Below are 20,906 nucleotides of genomic sequence, written 5' to 3' on the forward strand. Positions count from 1 at the left end.
AATATTGATAATAGTTATTTTTCAAGTATAAGAAAATTTGGTTTAGTGGAGTATGTTGTGTAATTTGGATCTGGTCTTGCAGGTCTGTAGAGTGTGGAGGTGTTAGTGGGAAGGGATAGCAGTGGACCTGGTTGGTATGTGGGGTGGTGATTTTGCTCAGTTCTTGGTTTTGCAAGGCTTTGTGACATAAAGAGTGAGGGTCACTTAATTTGAGATGCTTCCAGAATTTAATTGATCTTTTCTGAATGTTGATAATAAGAGGGTATCGGCCTAGTTCTGCCCTGCATGCATTATTTGTTGTGTGTCGGTGGACTTTTAGGATGGTTTTGCAGAATTCCACATGCAGGGTCTCAATTGGATGCTTTTCCCATTTATCAAATTCCTGATTTGTGAGTGGACCCCACACTTCACTGCCATATAAGGCTATTGGTTCTATCACCGATGAGAATATTTTGAGCCAAATTTGGATTGGAATTTCAAATGGTACTTGTCTTTTTATGGCATATAGAGCCCTGCGTGCCTTGTCTTTCAGTTCATTCACTGCCTTATTGAAACTTCCATTGTAATTGATTCTGAGGCCTAAGTATGTGTAGTCTGTGACATGTTCGATTGTTTGTGGTCCTAAAGTGAATGTATTTTGTCTTCCATGGTATTTGGAACCTTTCTGAAATATCATTATTTTGGTTTTGTTGTTGTTCACTGCCAGGGCCCAGGTCTGGCAGAAATTTTGGAGGAGCCCAAGCTGCATTTGGAGTCCATTTGCTGTTGGTGAGAGAAGGACTAGATCATCTGCAAACAGCAGGAATTTGGCGTCAATGTTGTTTAGAGTGGGTCCTGTGGTGGTTGACATTTCTAGGATGGTCGCCAGCTCATTTATATATAAATTAAACAAAGTTGGGCTTAGAGGGCAACCTTGCCTCACGCCGCACTCTTGGGGGATATAATCTGTTCTTTTAGATCCAATTTTGATGGCACACTTAGCTCCTGAGTACATGGATTTTATAATATCATATGCTTTTCCCCCTACACCATTTTTCATTAATGTGTAGAATAATCCGTTGTGCCAAATGGTATCAAAAGCGGTTTTGAAGTCTACGAAACAAGAGAATAATTTGTTTCTGTTGTGGGTGTATTTTTCGATTAATGTGTGTAGGGTGTAAATATGATCAGTGGTGCGATGATTTGGTAAGAATCCGATCTGGCTTTTGCTCAAGATATTGTGCTTCATAAGGAAGTCCATGAGCCGTGAATTAATAATACTACAGAATAACTTCCCCAGATTGCTGTTAACGCTGATGCCTCTGTAATTTTTAGGGTCAAATTTGTCTCCGTTTTTGTAGATTGGTGTAACTAATCCATGGTTCCAGATGTCAGGGAAATAACCCACACTCAGGACTAAGTTGAATAGTTTGAGAATAGCCCATCTAAATTTTTCACTCATACATTTTAGCATTTCATTTAAAATGCAGTCAGGCCCGTATGCTTTCTTTGACTTTAATTTGTTGATATGAGTGAGTAGGTCCTGTTCAGTGATTGGGAAGTCAAGTGGGTTTTGGTAGTCTTTGATTGTGTTTTCCAGATCATGCAGTTTGTGGATTATGTCATTTTGGTTCTTGTTTTGGTCAGATTGAACATTCTTGAATAGAGTTTTGAAATGATTAGTCCAGATGTCTCCATCTTGAATTACCATTTCTTGGTGTTTAGATTTTTTTAAATGATTCCAATTGTCCCAAAATGTATTTGTTTTTATTGAGGCCTCAATCAGTGCCAGCTGGTTTTGTGTGTACTGAGCTTTCTTGTTTCTGAGTGTGCGTTTGTATAGTCTCAATGTCTCACAATATAGATGTCGAATTGATGTGTCATTTGGATCTCTATGTTTCTGGTTGGATAATTTGCGAATTTCTTTTCTTAATGACTGGCATTCGGCGTCAAACCAGCTGTCTTCCTTTTCGACTTTGGGTTTGGTCCTTAATCTCTTTAATTTGGCCTTTCCTGCTGTTTTTTCAAATATTAAGCCAATTGTTTCCACAGCCTGGTTGACACCCTCTGTACTTAAGGTATATGGAGTGTCTAGAAAGGTTTCCAGGAGAGCTTGGATGTGTTGGGTTCCTGTTGCTTTTATAAATTCCTCGTTACTGTTTTCAGCCCATCTGTATGACTTTTTAAAGTGAAACAGCTTACTGGGCTGTGATTTTAGGGTGTTGTTTTCTGACATTTTTATGAATATTGTGAGTTGGCTGTGATCTGATAGGGGTGATAGTGGTTTGACAGTGAATGCTCTAATTGACATAGGGTCTATGTCAGTTATGACATAGTCTACTGTGCTATTCCCAAGAGGTGAGCAAAATGTGTGTTTTCCAAATGTGTCTCCTCTAATCCTACCGTTGGCGACATACAGACCCAGGCTACGGCAGATTTGTAAGAGTTCCTTCCCATGTCTGTTTACAACTGGATCACAATTTCTTCTGTGGGGATAAGCAGAGTGGTTAGTTTTATTTAAAAAACGGCAGATGTAGGAATTGCCATCAGCACTTATAGAATCATCCTCTGTGCCTGTACGTGAATTTAGGTCCCCGCAGAGGAGCACATTTCCCTGGGCCTGAAAATGGCTTGTTTCTGTTTCCAGAGACATAAATGTATCCTCTGTGTAGTATGGTGAATCAGCGGGGGGTATATACATTGCACAGACAAAGAGGTCCTGTTGTGAAACAAATATATCTTTCTTAATCTTTAACCATATGTGGTATTTTCCCGTTTTTAAGATGCTGATGTGTTTGTCAAATTTTGATTTGTACCATAGTATTAAACCTCCAGAGTGTCTTCCTTGTTGTACCGAACTAAGTTTTTGTGGTGGTAATATTATTTCCTTGTAGTTTGGGGGACAATGAGTGATAACATCTTTTTGCCAGGTTTCAAGTAATATCATTATATCTATACCTTTTATGCTTTCTTGGAATTCTAGGTTGTTACATTTTACGCCAAAGGCTGAGGAGTTCAAGCCTTGAATGTTCCAAGTGCTAATGGAAAGTGAGGCCATAGTAAATATCAACAACTAAATGTTCACAATGAAATAAACCTTTCATACTGCATACTAGTTAGATTGAAGTGTTGAATGTAGATAAAAGTATGACAGCAAAACACATTAAGTTAACAGAAGGTAAATGAACGTTTTTTTTTGTTTTTTTTGTTTTGTTTGTTTTTTTAAGTCTTGGGTGTGTCCTAAGTGAGCTTGGAACAGATATACAGGAGCATTTGTTTGATCTCACCCATTTTTGGTGCTCCATGACCTTTCAGCACCTCTGCGTAGCTTGACTCCAGCGTGGTGGGCTCTGCTGCATGCTGGTGTTCCTGGTGCAACCAGGGGGTGGGGGGTTGTTGGGTTGGGGGGTGGTTTCCTGGTTTGGCATCGGGGTAGTGTTGGTGGTGGTCCCTAGGCGCTGGGGGCCAGTGGTTTGCACTGGAGGGATGGGGGTGGTCTGGCATGGGGCGTTGTAGGTCTGGCATGGGGGGGGGTGTATGCTGGATGTGGAGGTGGGGGGCCGGGTCTGGGACAAGGTGCTGGGCGCCAGTGGTTTGCTCTAGGGGGAGGGGGGTGGGCTGGCGTTGGGGTTTGCCGGTCTGGATTCGAGGGTGTGTATGCTGGGCGTGTAGGTGGGGGGCCGGGTCTGGGACAAGGGGGGCTCATCAGTGGAGGGGGTCTCGGAGTGTCGCTGTCCCTTCTGGTCGTCGATGGTGGGTGCTGTGTGTGAGCTCCCTTTGTCCCTGGGCGCAGGGGCTTGTGGATGGGTCCTGTTGGTCCATGGTGCTCTCTGGGAGGAGGGTGTGGCCGCGCTGTCGTGTTGCTGCGTGGAGGCGAGGTCTGGGAGCTGGTGTGTCCATCGGCTGCGGGTTGTCTGCCAAGTGCTGCATCTTTAAGCGCTTTTGCAAACTTCCCCACTGCCCTCCTACTAAGATGGCACTGGTCGTAGAGGTCGCGTGTGGAGATGTTGCAGTGGTGGGCTACCTGCACGTTGGGGAGACGAGCACAGTCTCTGGTGATGTCAGCATTCACCCTCTGAATTGTTGTAGGGTGGAAGTCTTTGCGGGGCAGAAGGGTAGACACGGTGACCTGGGAGGTGGGGAAACTCTCGGCGGCCTTTTTTGCCAGCCTGCCAATGAGTCCTCCAACTCGTTCCTGCTCAATTCTCAGGTCATTGGTGCCTGTGTGTAATATAATGTGTGCTGGTGAGCCGAATTCTGGATCAGAGAGGTACCGGAGGGCATCCTCTACTTTTGGGCTCCAGAGTTTTGATACTCTCAGTCCAGGGAACAGTACCTGCTCATGGAGAAATTTTCCATTTGAGTCAATCAGGATAGCCACTTCAGCTGTTCTGTCCAGTTTGGTTGTTGTAGTTGTGCTTTGTTTATTGCTAGGTGGTGTTGTAGCAGTTGTAGTCTCAGCAGCAGCTGGTGTGGGTTGCTGGCTGCAATGTTGCTCTGCTGGGCCTAGGACAGGTGTCTGTGGGGGGCGTGGGATGAGGGGTGTGTGTGTTGCTTTGCTTTGCTCTCTCTCTCTCTCTCTCTCTGACTAGGGGTGTGATCTTCAAGGGTGGCACCTCTGGAGGACTCTGGAGGCATCAATGTGGTGTGGTGAGGCACACCGGACTGTCTTACACACACACACACACACACACACACACACACACACACACACACACACACACACACACACACACACACACACACACACACACACACACACACACACACACACACACACACACACACACACACACACACTGCCACAGTGTCACACATTGAGAAAAAAAGACAAACATATTATCACACGGCCAAATCCACCCACACACTGGTGGACATGTCTCATGTCTCATGTAAACACACTCTCCGAAAGAGATGCCACCCACACACCCGTTTGGCCTGACAGTGTCCTTGTTCAACCAGTGTGGCCACAGGAGAGTGTGCTGGCTGTCGGCACGTGGTGCAGCCGAGCGATCAATGGCTGATTAGCAACTAATAGGCTCTATTAGCCCCCGCCAGAGAGCGCACACCAGCAGAATACTGATACCCCTGATAGTCACACACACATAGAGAGACACGCACACACACACACACACACACACACACACACACACACACACACACACACACACACACACACACACACACACACACACACACACACACACACACACACACACACACACACACACACACTAACACATTCTGATACACACACATGCACAAACACACACTGGTGCATGCAGAAAGAGAGAGAGAGAGAGAGAGAGAGAGAGAGAGAGAGAGAGAGAGAGAGAGAGAGAGAGAGAGAGAGAGAGAGATTCTCTTTGAGTTCAACTGGTTGCTGATGTCAGATGTGCCATCTCAGTCCCCGCTCCTCCTGCTGCTGCTGCTGCTGCCGAGGGCTCCCTTCCCTTCCCTTCCCTTCCCTTCCCTTCCCTTCCCTTCCCTTCCCTTCCCTTCCCTTCCCTTCCCTTCCCTTCCCTTCCCTTCCCTTGGTGAGGGCTGTCTGACTCTGAAGCAGCGTGTGGAGCAGCGGCCCCACTGACACACCATGAAAGGAAACGAGGGAGCGAGGAGACATCTGATTAATCTGGCCCGGCTCTCTCTCTCTCTCTCTCTCTCACTCTCTCTCTCTCTCTCTCTCTCTCTCTCTCTCTCTCTCTCTCTCTCTCTCTCTCTCTCTTCCTGTGACTTCTCCACATCCTCATATCAGCCTCTATCTCCTTCTCCTCTCTTCTCTTTTCCACTTACTCCAAAAGGGGACTTTGACGGCAGTCTCTCCACTCTGAAACGATAACAAGCTCACTCATGGGTGGGTGGTGCAGGATTTGTTCAGCTGGGCAAGGCTGAGTGAGTTGAGACATGTCGTTTACCCTTGCTCTTGCCAGGAGTGCATAGATGTACACACACAAACCCACTATGCATATACGTACATGTGTGTGCATAGACACACACACAAGCACACACACACAACAAACACACACACACACACACACACACACACACACACACACACACACACACACACACACACACACACACACACTAGTACACACACACACACACACACACACACACACACACACACACACACACACACACACACACACACACACACACACACTAGTACACACTCGCCCACATACACTTACACATATCCAAACACAGAACACATTCACACATACTTATACATATACATGGACACATACACATAGATCATTTTCACATAAATGGCACAGTGCTCTCAGGGGGTGTCCCATCTCTTCCTATTCCACCTTCTACAACTCCTCCTCTTCCTCCTCCTCCTCATACCCAGAGATAACCAGTGTGACGGTGTCAGCAGATAGCAATGTATGTCATATTTGTCACCTGTTGTTATCTAGTCACACCTTGCCTTGCAGAGTGCTTATCAGACCTGTCCACTGTGATCAATGCAGACGTGCTGTACGCCTCGCCATCCCCCTTACAATGTTATCAGGTCATCTTCCATGCCTTCCCAAGCACACTCAGGTTCTGAGGGACTCACATGCTTTGTATGTTTGGGGGGATGTTTGAGTGTTTGTGTGTGGAGTGGGGTGGGGTGGGAGGTGTCATGTGGGGAAAATGGATGTGGTAAGTGCTTGAATGTGGTGTGTGTGTGTGTGTGTGTGTGTGTGTGTGTGTGTGTGTGTGTGTGTGTGTGTGTGTGTGTGTGTGTGTGTGTGTGTGTGTGTGTGTGCGTGTGCGTGTGCGTGTGTGTGCGTGTGCGTGTGCGTGTGTGTGTGTGCGCGCGCGTATCATGTATGCCTATATGACCCCATGACACCCTAGTCTTAAGACATATATAAAATATCTCCCTCGCCATCCTCTCGCCAGTCTTATACATTTTCAATACTGTACATACTATAATCTTATCCTATCCTGAAGCAATGATGAGAGTTAGGTACCACCTCACCTTTCTGGCAAAACTTCACGGCATAGCTTACATTTCCCCAGCGGTGCAGCGGCCAGTATGGCTGATGAGATCGGCCACTAGGGCTGCTGTGTGGAGGCCTCGGTCGAGCACTCTTGTGTCACAGAGACAACTTCAAAACCCGTCTCACATGGACAACCACACGCACACACATCTTCAAGCCATCTGACTTACTGTACAATGCTCAGAATGATAATGACATAACCTGAGAGCTATAAGACAGTTACAACCAGGGATGAGCTGGTTATCTGGCATACAGGGCACTTTGCCCGCCAATGCCCCTTAGAGACCGAGCCACATTGTTCCATCTTTAACTGAGCCAATCATCATATCAAATTATTTTTAAAAGCAGTTGGGGGGATATGAGGGGGCTGGTGTCTGCCAAAAATGCCTGGGACATTTTTTGGGACCAGACCGTCCCTAGTTACAACGGCTACTGAGTGATTGGAGAGGTAATTCACGAACATAACGTTCACCAGCTTTACCGCAGAGATACACCAGCGGCGATCTGAGCGAGTCGAGCGACGGAAGTAATTGACTTTGTATTGAGTCGAGAGACAAAGGCGATTCTGGAGACTAGAGCGATTTGCGCGACGAGCGCGACAATTTGAAGTTGAAATCTTTTCAACTTTCTATGACGCGGTTCGGCGACAAGCCGCGACAGCCAATGACTGTATAGAGGTCAGAGACCACAGCCAATGGGAATGCTTGAATGCTTTCCCTTCTGCCTGTACGGACATACTCTAGTCTCCTCAGTCTCTCGTATCGCTTGCTGCTACACTCTGTCGCTTGAGTCGCGTCGCCGCTGGTGTATCTCTGCGGTTATAGTCATAAATGTTTTCATAGGAAGGTCCGTTTTTCTAGGTGCCAATAAGGTTTAAGGACATTTAGCATTTATTGTTTTCATCTCAGTAAAACCTACTTTGAAATCATTCTCATTCTTATAAAGCCAACTTATAAAGTTTTTTGTATTCGTGTTCATTTGAGAAAAAAAAAACGGCAAGAAGACCTTCAAACGTCCTTCTGACGCATCAGCCTCTCCCTCTCTCTCATTTTTACTCACTTCTAGACGAAACCCAAACCGGACATTGGGAGCCAAATAATCACAGACCACCTTCACCTCCTCTCCTCTCCTCTCCTCTCCATCTATCCTCTCCGTTCCCCTCCTTTCCTCTCCTCCCCTCCTCTCTGCTCCTTTCCTTTTCTCTCCTGTCCTTCCTGTCCTATCCAAACCCGACATTGTCATTGAAGAAATCATAGGCTGCCTTCTCCTCCCCTACACTCCACTTCCCTCCTCTCCTATTTCCTCTCCCCTCTCCTCTCCCCTGTTTTTCTCTCTGAATGAGCTTAATCAAAGGCTCGGCCTTGGCCATGACCCTTACAACACCACCAAAGGCTTACATCTCCAACACATCGCAATCACTCTAATGAAAATTGGACATGTCTGAAATGTTTAATTTCATCTTCGCGCCCACATACGTATACATGCAAGAGACTCACTAGACTGATTCACATGCTGTGCTTATGGAGGCGAGGAATTCCTGGTACGCACTGAATAACCACTTTTGTTAAGGCACAGTTGTCAGAGGTTGCAGACTCCTCAAGGGCACACTCAGAATTCTCAAAAGGGCTGGGGCACAGCACTCTCTCTCTCTCTCTCTCTCTCTGAAAGTGGTTATTTAGTGTGTTCCAGGAATTCCTCGCCTCTCTCTCTTTGTGCATGTCTCTATCTCTCTCAGTAGTATTGATGGATAGTATATATGTGTTACCTAAAAGGCAATTGTTTCCACAATTCAAACATTCACAATCGTCATTCAATTCTCTCAGCTGATGTTGAACAGGAAATACAAGCAAAGGGAGAAGGGCTTCACTGTGTACAGTACTGTTTTGGTCAGGATATGAAAAAGACGTCTTTTGTGGGCGTATTTGATGTGATCAACAGGCACCCGTTCCCAAAGGTGTTCAGTGGTTGCAGCAAGAGATTGGACAAATACTTCCAGACAAATACGTGTCTGTTCAACATGCCCGACATGAAGGACCTGGTCGGGGGGAAGCGCTGCGGGAACGGCTTCATGGAGGAGGAGGGAGAGGAGTGCGACTGTGGAGAGCTGGAGGTACAGACTGTGCCAACACCTGCCTGTGTGTCACATAGACAAATACACTACTTAGGCACACATGTGCACGCACGCACGCACGCACGCACGCGCGCACACACACACACACACACGCACACACATGCACACACACACACACACACACACACACACACACACACACACACACACACACACACACACACACACACATGTACACACACTCACAACACACATAAACAAGGTTTGACACATACAGAGATCCAACAGGACACTTTCTAACTTTCTCTGTCGCCCTGTTGTTATGTGACAACAGACACATACAGAAATTCAATATGACCTTCAATATGACCTCCTCTCTCTCTCTCTCTCTCTCTCTCTCTCTCTCTCTCTCTCTCTCTCTCTTTTTCTCTTTTCTCCTATTTCTTCCTGTCTTCCCTCTTCTGTTATCTCTTTTCCAATCTTGCGTAATCTCTTCATGTCTCGTCTTCATATCTCTTCATGTCACACGCACACGCACACGCACACGCACACGCACACACACAAAACCATCAGATTAGCCGAAATAGAGTGGGCTGTCCTTTTTATTTGGGCTATGCCTTTTTGTTTGCTGGTTATAGTAGCAAAATTGAAGGTTTGAGAATAAAGGAAGTAATGTTGGCACAAAAACGACTGAATAATGCAAAATCTGGTGTGTCTTGGATTTCTTGGAACATCGATGTCATTAAACAAGAGTGTATTTTTCAGGAAGATACAAAGGGGGGAGTCTAAATATTTTTGAGATACGGTTTAGAAATACTCAAATGTGGTTTGATGTGGCTTTCAACTGGGACAGGGGCACCGCCAGAAATTGTGGGCCCCATGAAAGATTAGAATTTGGAGCCCCCTTAAGGGCCCCTGTCAGTGCTGTCAGTGCTTGGGCCCTTAGAATCTGTAACACCTTTCCCCCCTAGCGGCACCCATAGCTGGGAATGAAGTGCTTTGTCTGCAGGTCCCAGATGACTTATTGGGAAAAATACAGATAGATAAACAGGATGGGCAAGCTGTCACTGTCACCCTTCACCTCAACTGCCATCAAACATCCGCTCTGGTCAGAGATAGACATGACACCCTGCCACACAGTGTGAGAGAGGAACACACACTGGACATGTGTCCTCTACCTGTATCACTCATCCATGTGTGAATATAGCTCTTGAAGGTTGTGATACGACCTCCAGTTGCTACTATTTGAAACACACACACGCACGTATGCACATACATACACACACACACACACACACACACACACACCATAGCAACCAAAGTGCCAGCATCATAGCAACAGCATCAGGCCAATCACTAGCTGCTGCTGAACATTTCTCGGAAGCTACTGCACGTGCACACACAGACAGACAGACACGCACACACGCACTGCACTGTAATTGAACTTCCACACGTACTCTCTCTTTCTCTGCCACTAACATACTCCAACTATTCCTCCTCATTGTCACCTTTTGGCCCCTTAGATAAATCAGAGCCATTAGCCTCCCCCAGACTGCAGTTCACACCCAGGCTGATTGACTCCAAGTGATATTCTGAGGGATAGTGTGTGATGAGAATGAGTGGGGAGGAGGGTGCCTGTGTGAGTGAGAGTCTGTGTGTGTGTGTGTGTGTGTGTGTGTGTGTGTGTGTGTGTGTGTGTGTGTGTGTGTGTGTGTGTGTGTGTGTGTGTGTGTGTGTGTGTGTGTGTGTGTGTGTGTGTGTGTGTGTGTGTGTGTGTGTGTGTGTGTGCGCGCGTGTGTGCGTGCGTGCGTGCGTGCGTGCGGGTGTGTACACCAGTGATTCTACGATTCGCCTGCGCTTTTGGCAAAAGCAAAATGTCAATTACAGTACATCACGAAAGTGAGTACTCCCCTCACAGGTTTTCCAGATTTGTGAGTATATCTTTTTATAGGAAAGATTTACAGAAATTTAACTTTGACACAATGATTAGTGACCTTTTAACAACATATTTAACCGCTTAAATTTCTTGTTCACTCAGACAAAAACAAAATACAGCCATTAATGTTTGAACATGTACTCACAAAAGTGAGTACACGCCAGATAGAGAAGGGGCTGTGTTTAGTCGAATTGTCTCGGAAATTAAACGAAATGAAAAGGGATGAAAAGGGAGGTCATCAGTGTGCGTTTCAACCTTTCTTTGCATTGAACTTTTACATTTTGAGTCTGCATCTGGCTTAAATAGATTGGTGTGAGATTTGAATGCAATCCTATGGAGAATTAAAAAATGAAAAAAGAGTGTAAATAAAAAGAAACCTATGCATGGTGCGACCTTTTTTCATTTTTCAGTCTTACAATATTTTGGTCAGCACCCTTAAAAGGAAGAAAAAAACTGTTGGGTGACGCCTGCTCCAACCCTTATGAATCCTATGGAGAATATCATGATCTGCTTCAGTAGTCAAAGTGCATGTTGACATGCATGTTTCTTTTAGGTGTATTTCAGATTACCAATGTTGACAGCATTCATGCATCCCCAAACCATGTCAGTCCCACTACCATGCTTGGCTTTTGATGGGATACACTTTTTTGTAAAACTCACTTGTTTACCACCACACATGCTTGACACCATCTAAAGTATATTTGTGCAGACCTTAACTATTTCTTTATTTCTCTTATTTCATGATTTTTCCTCACGCACCTGCGCAGCTGTAATGTGTGTGTTCTCTCTGTTTCCAGGAGTACACCAACAACTGCTGTAATGCCAACAATTACACACTAAAAGAGAAGGCAGAATGCACTCACGATGTCTGCTGTGAAGATGCAAGGTATGCACGCACACACACACACACACACACACACACACACACACACACACACACACACACACACACACACACACACACACACACACACACACACACACACACACAGACTCTCTGTGTTGACATTGCTTGTCACATCTCGGCTAAATTCCATCCTTCTTCCAATAAGTCAATAATTTTGGCCAGTTGAAAATGAATGAAAGTCTTTCTTCCTAATCCCCAGAGCTGCAAACAAATCCATCCCTCCATTGACCTACTCCCCATGCATTGGTAGAATTTCTCACAAAATACTGTAAAATGTCACCTGACACCAGGTGTAGCAATGGATAAAGCCATGATAAATGCTGGAAGCTTCTCTATGGCCTTATACACCATCAGACAAAGGGGTGTGTTGTCCCGGGCCAAGAGAGAAAGAGGCCCAGAATTGGGTTCCCATTGCATTGATTGTATTGGGTAGGGGGCCCTTTCAGATGACATTGTCCTGGGCCCAGCGAAAGCTGTCAGCGGCCCTGCTCACCATAGCTGCCTCGACCATCCTGAGTGTAAAATGCATTTTTCCTGTGGCTCTTGCATGGAAGGCACACGTGTGAAATATCAGAGCCAGAGCAGCAGTTCGCAGCAGCTTACTGTGCCTCTGTGGAGTTAATTTAATGTAATATCATACGACACGCTGGGGCACACAGTTCAGTGTTCAGTGTGAGTATGTTTGCCACGGACAAGTTCATAAAAATCCGCTGTCAACCAGGTACATAGCTATGACTCAGATACACTGTAATACCAACAGTATTCGCTTACCTGCTTTAACTCACATACAAACTTAAGTGTCATCCCATTGCTAACACACAGGATTCAGAGAAGAATGGTTATGGGAAATGTTGACCATTCTTCCAAAAGCACATTGTTGAGGTCATACACTGATGTTGGTCAAGAAGGCTTGACTCTCTGCTCTAATTATTCCCAAAGGTGTTCCGGTGGGACTCGGTGCAGGCCAGTGAAGTTGATCCACACCAGACTCTGTCACCCTTGTCTTTATGGATCTTGCTTTGTGCACTGCTGCACAATCATGTTGGGAGAGGAATGGGCCCGCTCCAGTACCAAAAGGTTTTGGTATCCTGAAGCATTCAAAGTTCCTTTCACTGGAACTAAGGGGCCAAGACCAAATCTTGAAAAGCAACCCCACACCATACTGTAAGTCCTCTTCCACCAAATGTCACATTTGGCACAATGCAATCTGAAATGTACCATTCTCCTGGCTATCTCCATACACAGAATTGTCCATCAGATTGCCAGATGGAAAAGCATGAGTCATCACTCCAGAGAACGCATCTTCATGGGTCCATTGGCGGCAAGATATAAACCATTATTTGCATTGCACTTGGTGATGTATGGCTTGGATGCAGCCATTCTGCCACAGAAATCCATTCCATGAAGTTCTCTGCATACTGCAATTGGACTAATCTGAATGTCACATCTCTTTGCACTATGTGCCTCAGCATCCACTGACCCCTCTGCGTCAGTTCACCACTTTGTGGCTGAGTTGCTGTTGTTCCCAACTCTTCCGTTTATTGTCTTATAATGTAGCTCACAGGTGACTGTGGAATATTTAGGAGCAAGAAGATTTCATGACTGGCATTGTTGCACAGGTGGCATCCTAAGACATTTCTACGCTGAAATTCACTGAGCCCCTGAGAGCGGCCCATTCTTTCAAAAATGATTGTAAAGGCCCAGGTGCTTGATTTTATACACCTTCAGCCAGGCCAAGTCATAAGGACACCTAATACTGATCATTTGTATGAGTAAGCGAATGCTTTTGGTAATATAGTGTATGGTGTTTGTAGGCTGGACTTGTTTTCCTATAGTGTGGAAAAGAAGCTTTAAGAAACTCATACTTACTGTGAACAGCCCGGCAAGAAGGCATGAAAAATGTAGCCACACCGGGGACATGCACATTTAAACATGACAATTAGAAAGTAACTAAAGAAAATCAAAACACAGCCATAGTGTCAAGTCACAAAATCATACAGCTACTTATTTGCGTGAGAGAACATGAGTGTAACATAAAATGTAATTTCAACAAACCTCATTCAGCAGTTTCTGTCCTACGAGGAGGACATAATCTATCAAAAACATCATCAGCTTTCTGGGTTTGTTTGATGCCTCATAGCAAGCTTCTAATATGCCAGCAACTCAGAGAAGTGTTTATAAGCAAAATCGCCTTTGCACTGTTCTTTTGGACTAACTGTATTTTGCTGATGCTAACAAAAGTAGAAACATACAGTACAGATTTGCAGTTTAATCTCATATACAATATGTGATTGCTGTATCTTGTGGCTGGCAGAATGAAATATAGTTTTACAACGATAACCACCAACTAAACAATGCGGAATGGTACATTTGTGGAAAGTTCAAAAGCATACATGAAGAATTTAGCTTTCTTCTCTTTAACATCGAAACAGAAAACTGCAGCATAATGGTGTGCTCAAATGTGAGTCTGCACGTGTGTGCTGCTTAGGCCCTTGTCCATATCTTACACAGTGTGCGCGCAGCGTAGTGAATCAGTCTTACAATTGGTTTGCTACTTTCGTCAGCATCTTTGAAGCAGTGTTGAAATCCACAAGGGAAATTAGCATTACGCTGAAGCCTTGAGATAAATGTGTTGTTGTTTCTCCTCAGTGCCTGTTTACAGAGGTTAATGCCAAATGTGTCTTGTGGGCAGATTGTAGAAAAACAATTACTTTAATGAAGCTCAAAAAAGAGAAAGCATCTTTCTCTGGCTACGTGTTTCCTTTTTTGTTTCCTTGTCTCTCTCCTTCTTCCATGTATTCACTCCATCCTCTCCCAACCTTATTCAATTCATCTCTCTTTCCTGTCCTTCTTCTGTCTCTCTGTTCTTCTTGCTTTTTTCTTGTGACACCCATCCAACCATCCATCCATCCCCATCAGCTGAAGCAGGCGGGCACCATGTGTCGTGGTCTAGCGGGTGCATGTGACCTGCGTGTGAGTACTGTACGGGCAGCTCGCCATACTGTTCATCCAACGTCCATCCAACGTCCATCCAACAACTCCCTCCTGGACGGGTCCTCCTGCCAGAGGCAATACCTGTAATAGAGGTGTGTCGTTCACGAACGAGCCGGTTCTTTTGAACGGCTCCCTGAAGTGAACGATGGGAACCGGATCACAGCTGGGGGAGACACTGGACCGTTATTTTGTTCATTTTTCATTAATTTTAAGCACATGACCTCGACCAGAGTAATTAAATTTGGGAAAAAACACAATTGTTTGCCTTAAAGAGTGGCAAAAACAGTCTTTAGAATAATCAGTTGTTGTTTGGACAAAATTACCTTGAGGTGGAGTCAAAATATTACATTCTAAACACTGAATTAATAATTTAAAAAAGACCCAAAAGAGCCAGTTTTTTTGAACGGCTCTTTGAAAGGAACGAGCCACTAAGATCCGGATCCCGTCAAAGAGCCATAAATCCCATCTCTAACCTGTAACTCTGGGGCTACGGAGAGATGGATGTATGTTATGTTATAAGAGTTCAAAAATGTTCAAAGCTTCAAAGTGTCAGTTATCACGCTTTAGAGTGTCAAGATCAGTTTCTGTGTCAGGATCGCCGTTCTGAACCCCCCAAAAAGTTGGCGCATATGTTAAGTTATAGCTTTTGATGTAAACTTTTTACTTAAAACTGCTCTGGAAAATGTTTGGGAATTACAAAATGTAAACATCAAGGTACATCAAGGAATGTTTTTAGCCTGATGCTGCGTAAATGCTGCATTGACCAAGGCACCTGGGGCGACATAAGCGCTGCAGTCACGCTCTTGAGATTTGAGATGTTTTATCAAAATCTGGGTATGTTAGAGCTTATTTGATGTTTTTATGTGCTTCGTAGGCTGAGATATTTCGGTTTTGATAGGCTGATGGCGCCTTTTCCCAAAAAAGTCTTAGGCATTCAGCTGGTGTTTTTGCATGTGCCTTGGGCATAAATGGATTAACATTTACTTAGGGTATGCTTAGCTCATCGAGAAGAGATTAAAAATCGTAAAGGAATATTTTTGTCAATTGCTGCCTAAACAGAAAGAGTTTAATTTCTCGGTCAGGATACTACTTTAAAAGGTAAAGAATGCTACTGCAAGAGATATATAATCATGCCATGCCAAGTGTGGTAAGATCAGTGCCATGGTAGCCTGATTTCACCAGACCACATTAGTTACTTCGTAATTAATTTCTGGTCTGGATCATCAATACCCTCTAGCATTTGGATGGGAGGAGTGAGCTCAGCTCTGCTTTGAAATGAGCGCTGACAGTTGACGTCCATGACGCATGTTGTTATGCTCCCAAGTTCGTTCGCTTATTGGCCGGTGAGACCAGCCGTCATTTTCTTCAGGGACCCATGTTTTTACTGTACCATTGTAAGCTTTGGTGACCCAACCACGCGAGCGCCTGCACGGGAGGGAGTCACATGGTACCCTCTGTTTCCTGCGAAAACTCATTTTATTTTTATCATTTTTTTATTCCTCAATTTGTCTTCGGTCAAATATAGAATAAATGTCTAATGTAGCACTTACATTTTGTGGCTTCTATGCATATATTAGTTAAATACTTTGTCATGTATTCAGCATGGGCTATATATGGTATTTTTTAAAATGTATTTATTTATTTATTTTACATTTTTTTTAAACAAACAAACTATATATATATGGTATTTAAAATTAACCTCCTTAAAATCAAAAGGGCTTCGAAGTTCGCAACCCTCTGTGGACAGTGCTGCCAAGAAGCCCAAGGGAACCAATGTTGTTTCCATCGACACCACCATCCGCCGCAACGGCATGGACGTGAAGTGCAGGGGCACCTACGTCTACACTACCCAGGAGGGCCAGGGGGACCTGCCGGACCCCGGCCTGGTCATCACCGGCACCAAGTGTAGTGAGGGGAAGGTGAGACTGTCTACTACACATTAATGACTTTGCACCTCAATGCTGAAGCATTACAATACAGCATTACAGAAATTAGAACCGGTAAAAACTGTCCAAGTGAAATTCATTGGCAAGGACCTTTGTTGTTCAGTTTTATTGCAGTGCTGTGATTTTTTATTGGTTTGTTTCTCATTTAGAACAGAGGTTTTTGTTATAGGTGAGAAGCCCCTTAAATGAAGGCCCAACCCTAATTCTCATTTTATACATTCTTCCATCTCCTCCCTTTGCAGAAAAGAAAAATGTTTTTCGGGATATCTCCCCTATTAAATGGACAAAACGTTTAACATTTTCCACCCAGCATTAATACCAGAAAGGTGGAAACCTGGCGAACATTGGCTATTTAAGTCTCATGCATGGGACATTGTAACCCTGACTATATTAACTCTCAAATCTTCAACAACATTGTTAACGACTGTGAAGATTGATCATGCCAAAGTTGTAATAATCCTCTTCAGAGGATCTGCCCGTATAACTTCCTCAGTTGGTGTCACATGAAAGAGATTTTTTCTCTAACAAAGCTGAAAAACAACATGAAGGAGTTGGAGGTCACAGGGGAGCGTTAGGGATTCTGAATACTGACTTTGATATCCTTGAGCTGTCACAACAAATTTGGACCGACTCTAGCCAGTGATAGTACCGCAGTACCCACTGCCGGAATCAACAGACAGAGCTGTGTAAAACATTTAACCACCTGAACTTCCATGCCGCCACCTTGATCGTTACGGTTGTTTGTAGTTGTGGACGACCCCTTGCTGGGGGATCCATTACTTTTTCAACAAACAGTTCAGCTGGAAAATGCACCATCTGTGTCATCAAACATCAAACAGTCTTTTATTGCAGGATCACTGCTACTGACTCTCTAATGTATAAAAGACAGTACCTATGTCTGACCACAACTGAAATTTGGATGAGTTGTACAGCTAGCAGCAGCAGTGAGTAAAGTAGCCACAGCCATTATAGTGGGTCAGTGAAATGCTTTGAAGGCTTTTGCATGCTGTGATACATGTTAAATTGCAATGACACTGTTGGCAAATTATGTCCAGAGGGCTGATTGAAAGCTTGTCACAAGAGGCACTTAGCTGGAGAATATTGACTGGGCTATTTGGCTATTTGGCCTATTTACGTGATGTGTAAGTGCATGTGCTCTAGCCTTCTGCCCAGGGGGCCCAGATGCAAAATATCTGTAGCTAACACTGGTACAGGAACTGCTCTTTACAAGGCCCTTATTAAGTAAACCAATATATGAGTAAATCAAACTAAACTCTGTAAAGATTTCCATTACGTTATCTGAGCCGCAGAATTGTCTAGGCAAATGTCATGGACATAGGGTGAGTCTAGCAGGAATGCCTTTACATTATGATCGAGTGGTTAAGGAGGTGGACTTAAAATCAGAAGGTTGCAAACTTAAATCCCACCCTTAGCTATCCCTAGTACATCAACAACCATGGCTGAAGTGGCATTGAGCAAGGCACTTAACCCCACATTAGTCCAGGGACTGTATGTAATGCACTGGAAGAGAACTGCGCTCATCCAGCAGAAGCCGTCTGGCTCTGCCATCCAGTCGCTCTAGGTACTCCCAGTCAAGACTGTTCTCCGTTGTTGTACCCTCCGTTGTTGTACCCAAGTGGTGGAACGCTCTCCCAGAGGCAGCAAGACTAAGCACATCTCTTGCAGCCTTCAAGAAACAAGTAAAGACCTTCCTCTTTCGAGAGGAGCTACTAAACTAATGCTTGAGCTGGCCTAGCCCCAGGGCAGAATCTTGACATGATGTTTAGTTTAGTTTTGTTTAGTCTAGTTTTAGTTTAGTTTGAGTGTGTGTGTGTGTGTGTGTGTGTGTGTGTGTGTGTGTGTGTGTGTGTGTGTGTGTGTGTGTGTGTGTGTGTGTGTGTGTGTGTGTGTGTGTGTGTGCGTTTGTGTGTGTGCTGTGTGTGTACTCTAAACAAAACAAAAAAACAAAAAAACTAACCCCTCTTTGCAACTGCACTTGTTGTTCTGTATATCCCCTGTGCACTTTGTATTTGCTTGTGATGTTGGCTTGATTATGTCCTCTTTTGAAAGTCGCTTTGGTTATAAAGCGTCTGCCAAATGCAATGTAATGTAATGTAATGTAATGTACTGTGATGTACTGTAATGCACTGTACATTGCATTTCATCTGCCTTGACAGGGCAGCTTACTGTTTTCTGTACAGGGTATTGGTTACAGTCTCTGGTGCAAGGTGAGGTTAGGTATCTTGTTCAAGGGCACTTTAACCACAGATGGAATTGGAGGATTGCAGGAACGAGCTCCATATCAAGACTGATGCCATTTGACGATAGTTCTACCAATACCTTGTGGTCAATGAAATATGTATGGCTTGGACGTGAATGGAAACGTGGAAACTCATTTATAACACAATTCTAATTATTTTATAGAATTCTAATTATTTTAAGAAATTCTAATAATAGTTCTGAAAAATATGTAAAAACTACAATTACATTGTATTACTCAGCTCTTACATTAGTGTACCACATGGTAACAAGATTATCTTGCTGTCAAAGTGTAATTGCCAAAACCCAATGAAGCTTTCCTCATCAAAAGTGATTCCATGATAAAAAAAAGGCAAGAACAGATGTCCGAAATGTAGCTTATGCTAAGTGAATCATTTCACATTGCAGGTAGTTCATTCATACAACAAAAGCCAGCCAGAAGTCTTTTTGGGTCACTTTTCATATTTAATAGACAGTTTAGTTATAATTTCATTTAATATAATGTCCTTAAAACAATCTGTCATGATAATGGGTAATAAATGTTAAGCTTCTTAACTGAGACCGGGGCTCTCACTCCAGGTTAATGCATGTCACATTCAGAAAGTGTTGTAAAAAAAAGATAATGTATCTCACAATGGTCTGCGTATTTTTAAGACTTTGCTACACCGTACCGCTCGCAGGCAGGTGTCTTTGGTGATAAGTTGAGGGGATTTGTGAAATGGAAAGTGTTTTTTTCTTCTGAGGTCTGACAGCAATGTCCTGTGAAAATGGATGACAATGTCTTTCCTTCGGCACTTGAAAGTTTTTGTTTTTCGCTTTTTTCCCATTTGATGCTTCCTCCTGTGAGCAGGAGGTCAGTGTCTGTTAGCCAAGCGGAGACGAACTCAATTTCACACCACCAAATCCTCTCAAACAACCCCTGCAGGTGTTTCCTCCACTTCAACTTCAGACACACACGCACGCACGCACACACACACAAGCTCTCTCTCTCTCATACACACACACACACGATTTATATAATTTGTTTTATTCCACAATACACACACGCTACTGTACAAAATCCTCTCATTAGAGCGGCTTTAGAATCTCCATTATTGACGTTCTTTATTCAAGTTTTTAAAAGTACCTTAAGCACTTGAATATAATCCTCTTCCTCACAGTCTTCCATCTCTCTCTCTCTCTCTCTTTCTCTCTCTCTCCCTCTCTCTCTTAACCATACAAAAGTTTTGTTTGTTTATCTGAGATTGTGTGCTATTTGTTTCATCACGCTTTGAAAATGCTGGTGCCTGCCAGCCACTTTAAACGAAGGATTAAAAGATTTGATATCCTTGCACGCTGCTATGCATGCTCAGGCTCTCCCACCCCGCTAAAGGCCTCTCTGATGAGTCCGCTCATCTTTTTTGTCCCACTGTGCTCTTTTCTCAGCATGGCAGCTGAGTCACCTTCCTGAAAGGTCATCTTTTCATTCATTCAACACCAGGCTCCCCTCACCCCTTCCCAAGTCCCCCCCCCCCCGCTGAGTGCACTGATTAAGGATTCATAACCTTTGCAGCGCCAGCTTCTTAACTTCTGCTGAAATGCTTTATTGTTACCTCGGGCCAAGGAGGTTATGTGATCGTTCGAGTTTGATGTGTGTTCGTCATTTTGTTGGTTAGTGCGTTAGTTAGTTCGCTGTTGTGTGCGTGGCCTGCCACAAGGGGTCGCCAAGGCGGTTATGTGCTCATCCGAGTTTGTTGGTGTTCAGAATGTGTGTCTGTTTCTGTCCACCAGGGGGTGGAGGTGCACTCTCTATATGTATATGTATATATATTTTAGG

The 20,906-nt window shown here is 44.2% G+C and overlaps 1 protein-coding gene across 1 annotated transcript in view; it reads left to right on the forward strand.

Annotated features, from left to right (window-relative positions):
* The window catches only part of LOC134438025 (disintegrin and metalloproteinase domain-containing protein 19-like), a 257,510-nt gene extending 240,104 nt beyond the window's left edge, over nt 1-17,406 (forward strand). Inside the window, exons 9-10 of the mRNA XM_063187613.1 lie at nt 16,633-16,804; nt 17,362-17,406. Of these exons, the coding sequence (XP_063043683.1) occupies nt 16,633-16,804; nt 17,362-17,406 (217 nt within the window). The remainder of the gene's footprint in view (nt 1-16,632; nt 16,805-17,361) is intronic.
* The last annotated feature ends 3,500 nt before the right edge of the window (nt 17,407-20,906 follow it).

The sequence above is a fragment of the Engraulis encrasicolus genome, chromosome 21 (assembly GCF_034702125.1).
Source record: "Engraulis encrasicolus isolate BLACKSEA-1 chromosome 21, IST_EnEncr_1.0, whole genome shotgun sequence".
Classification (NCBI taxonomy): Eukaryota; Metazoa; Chordata; class Actinopteri; order Clupeiformes; family Engraulidae; genus Engraulis; species Engraulis encrasicolus.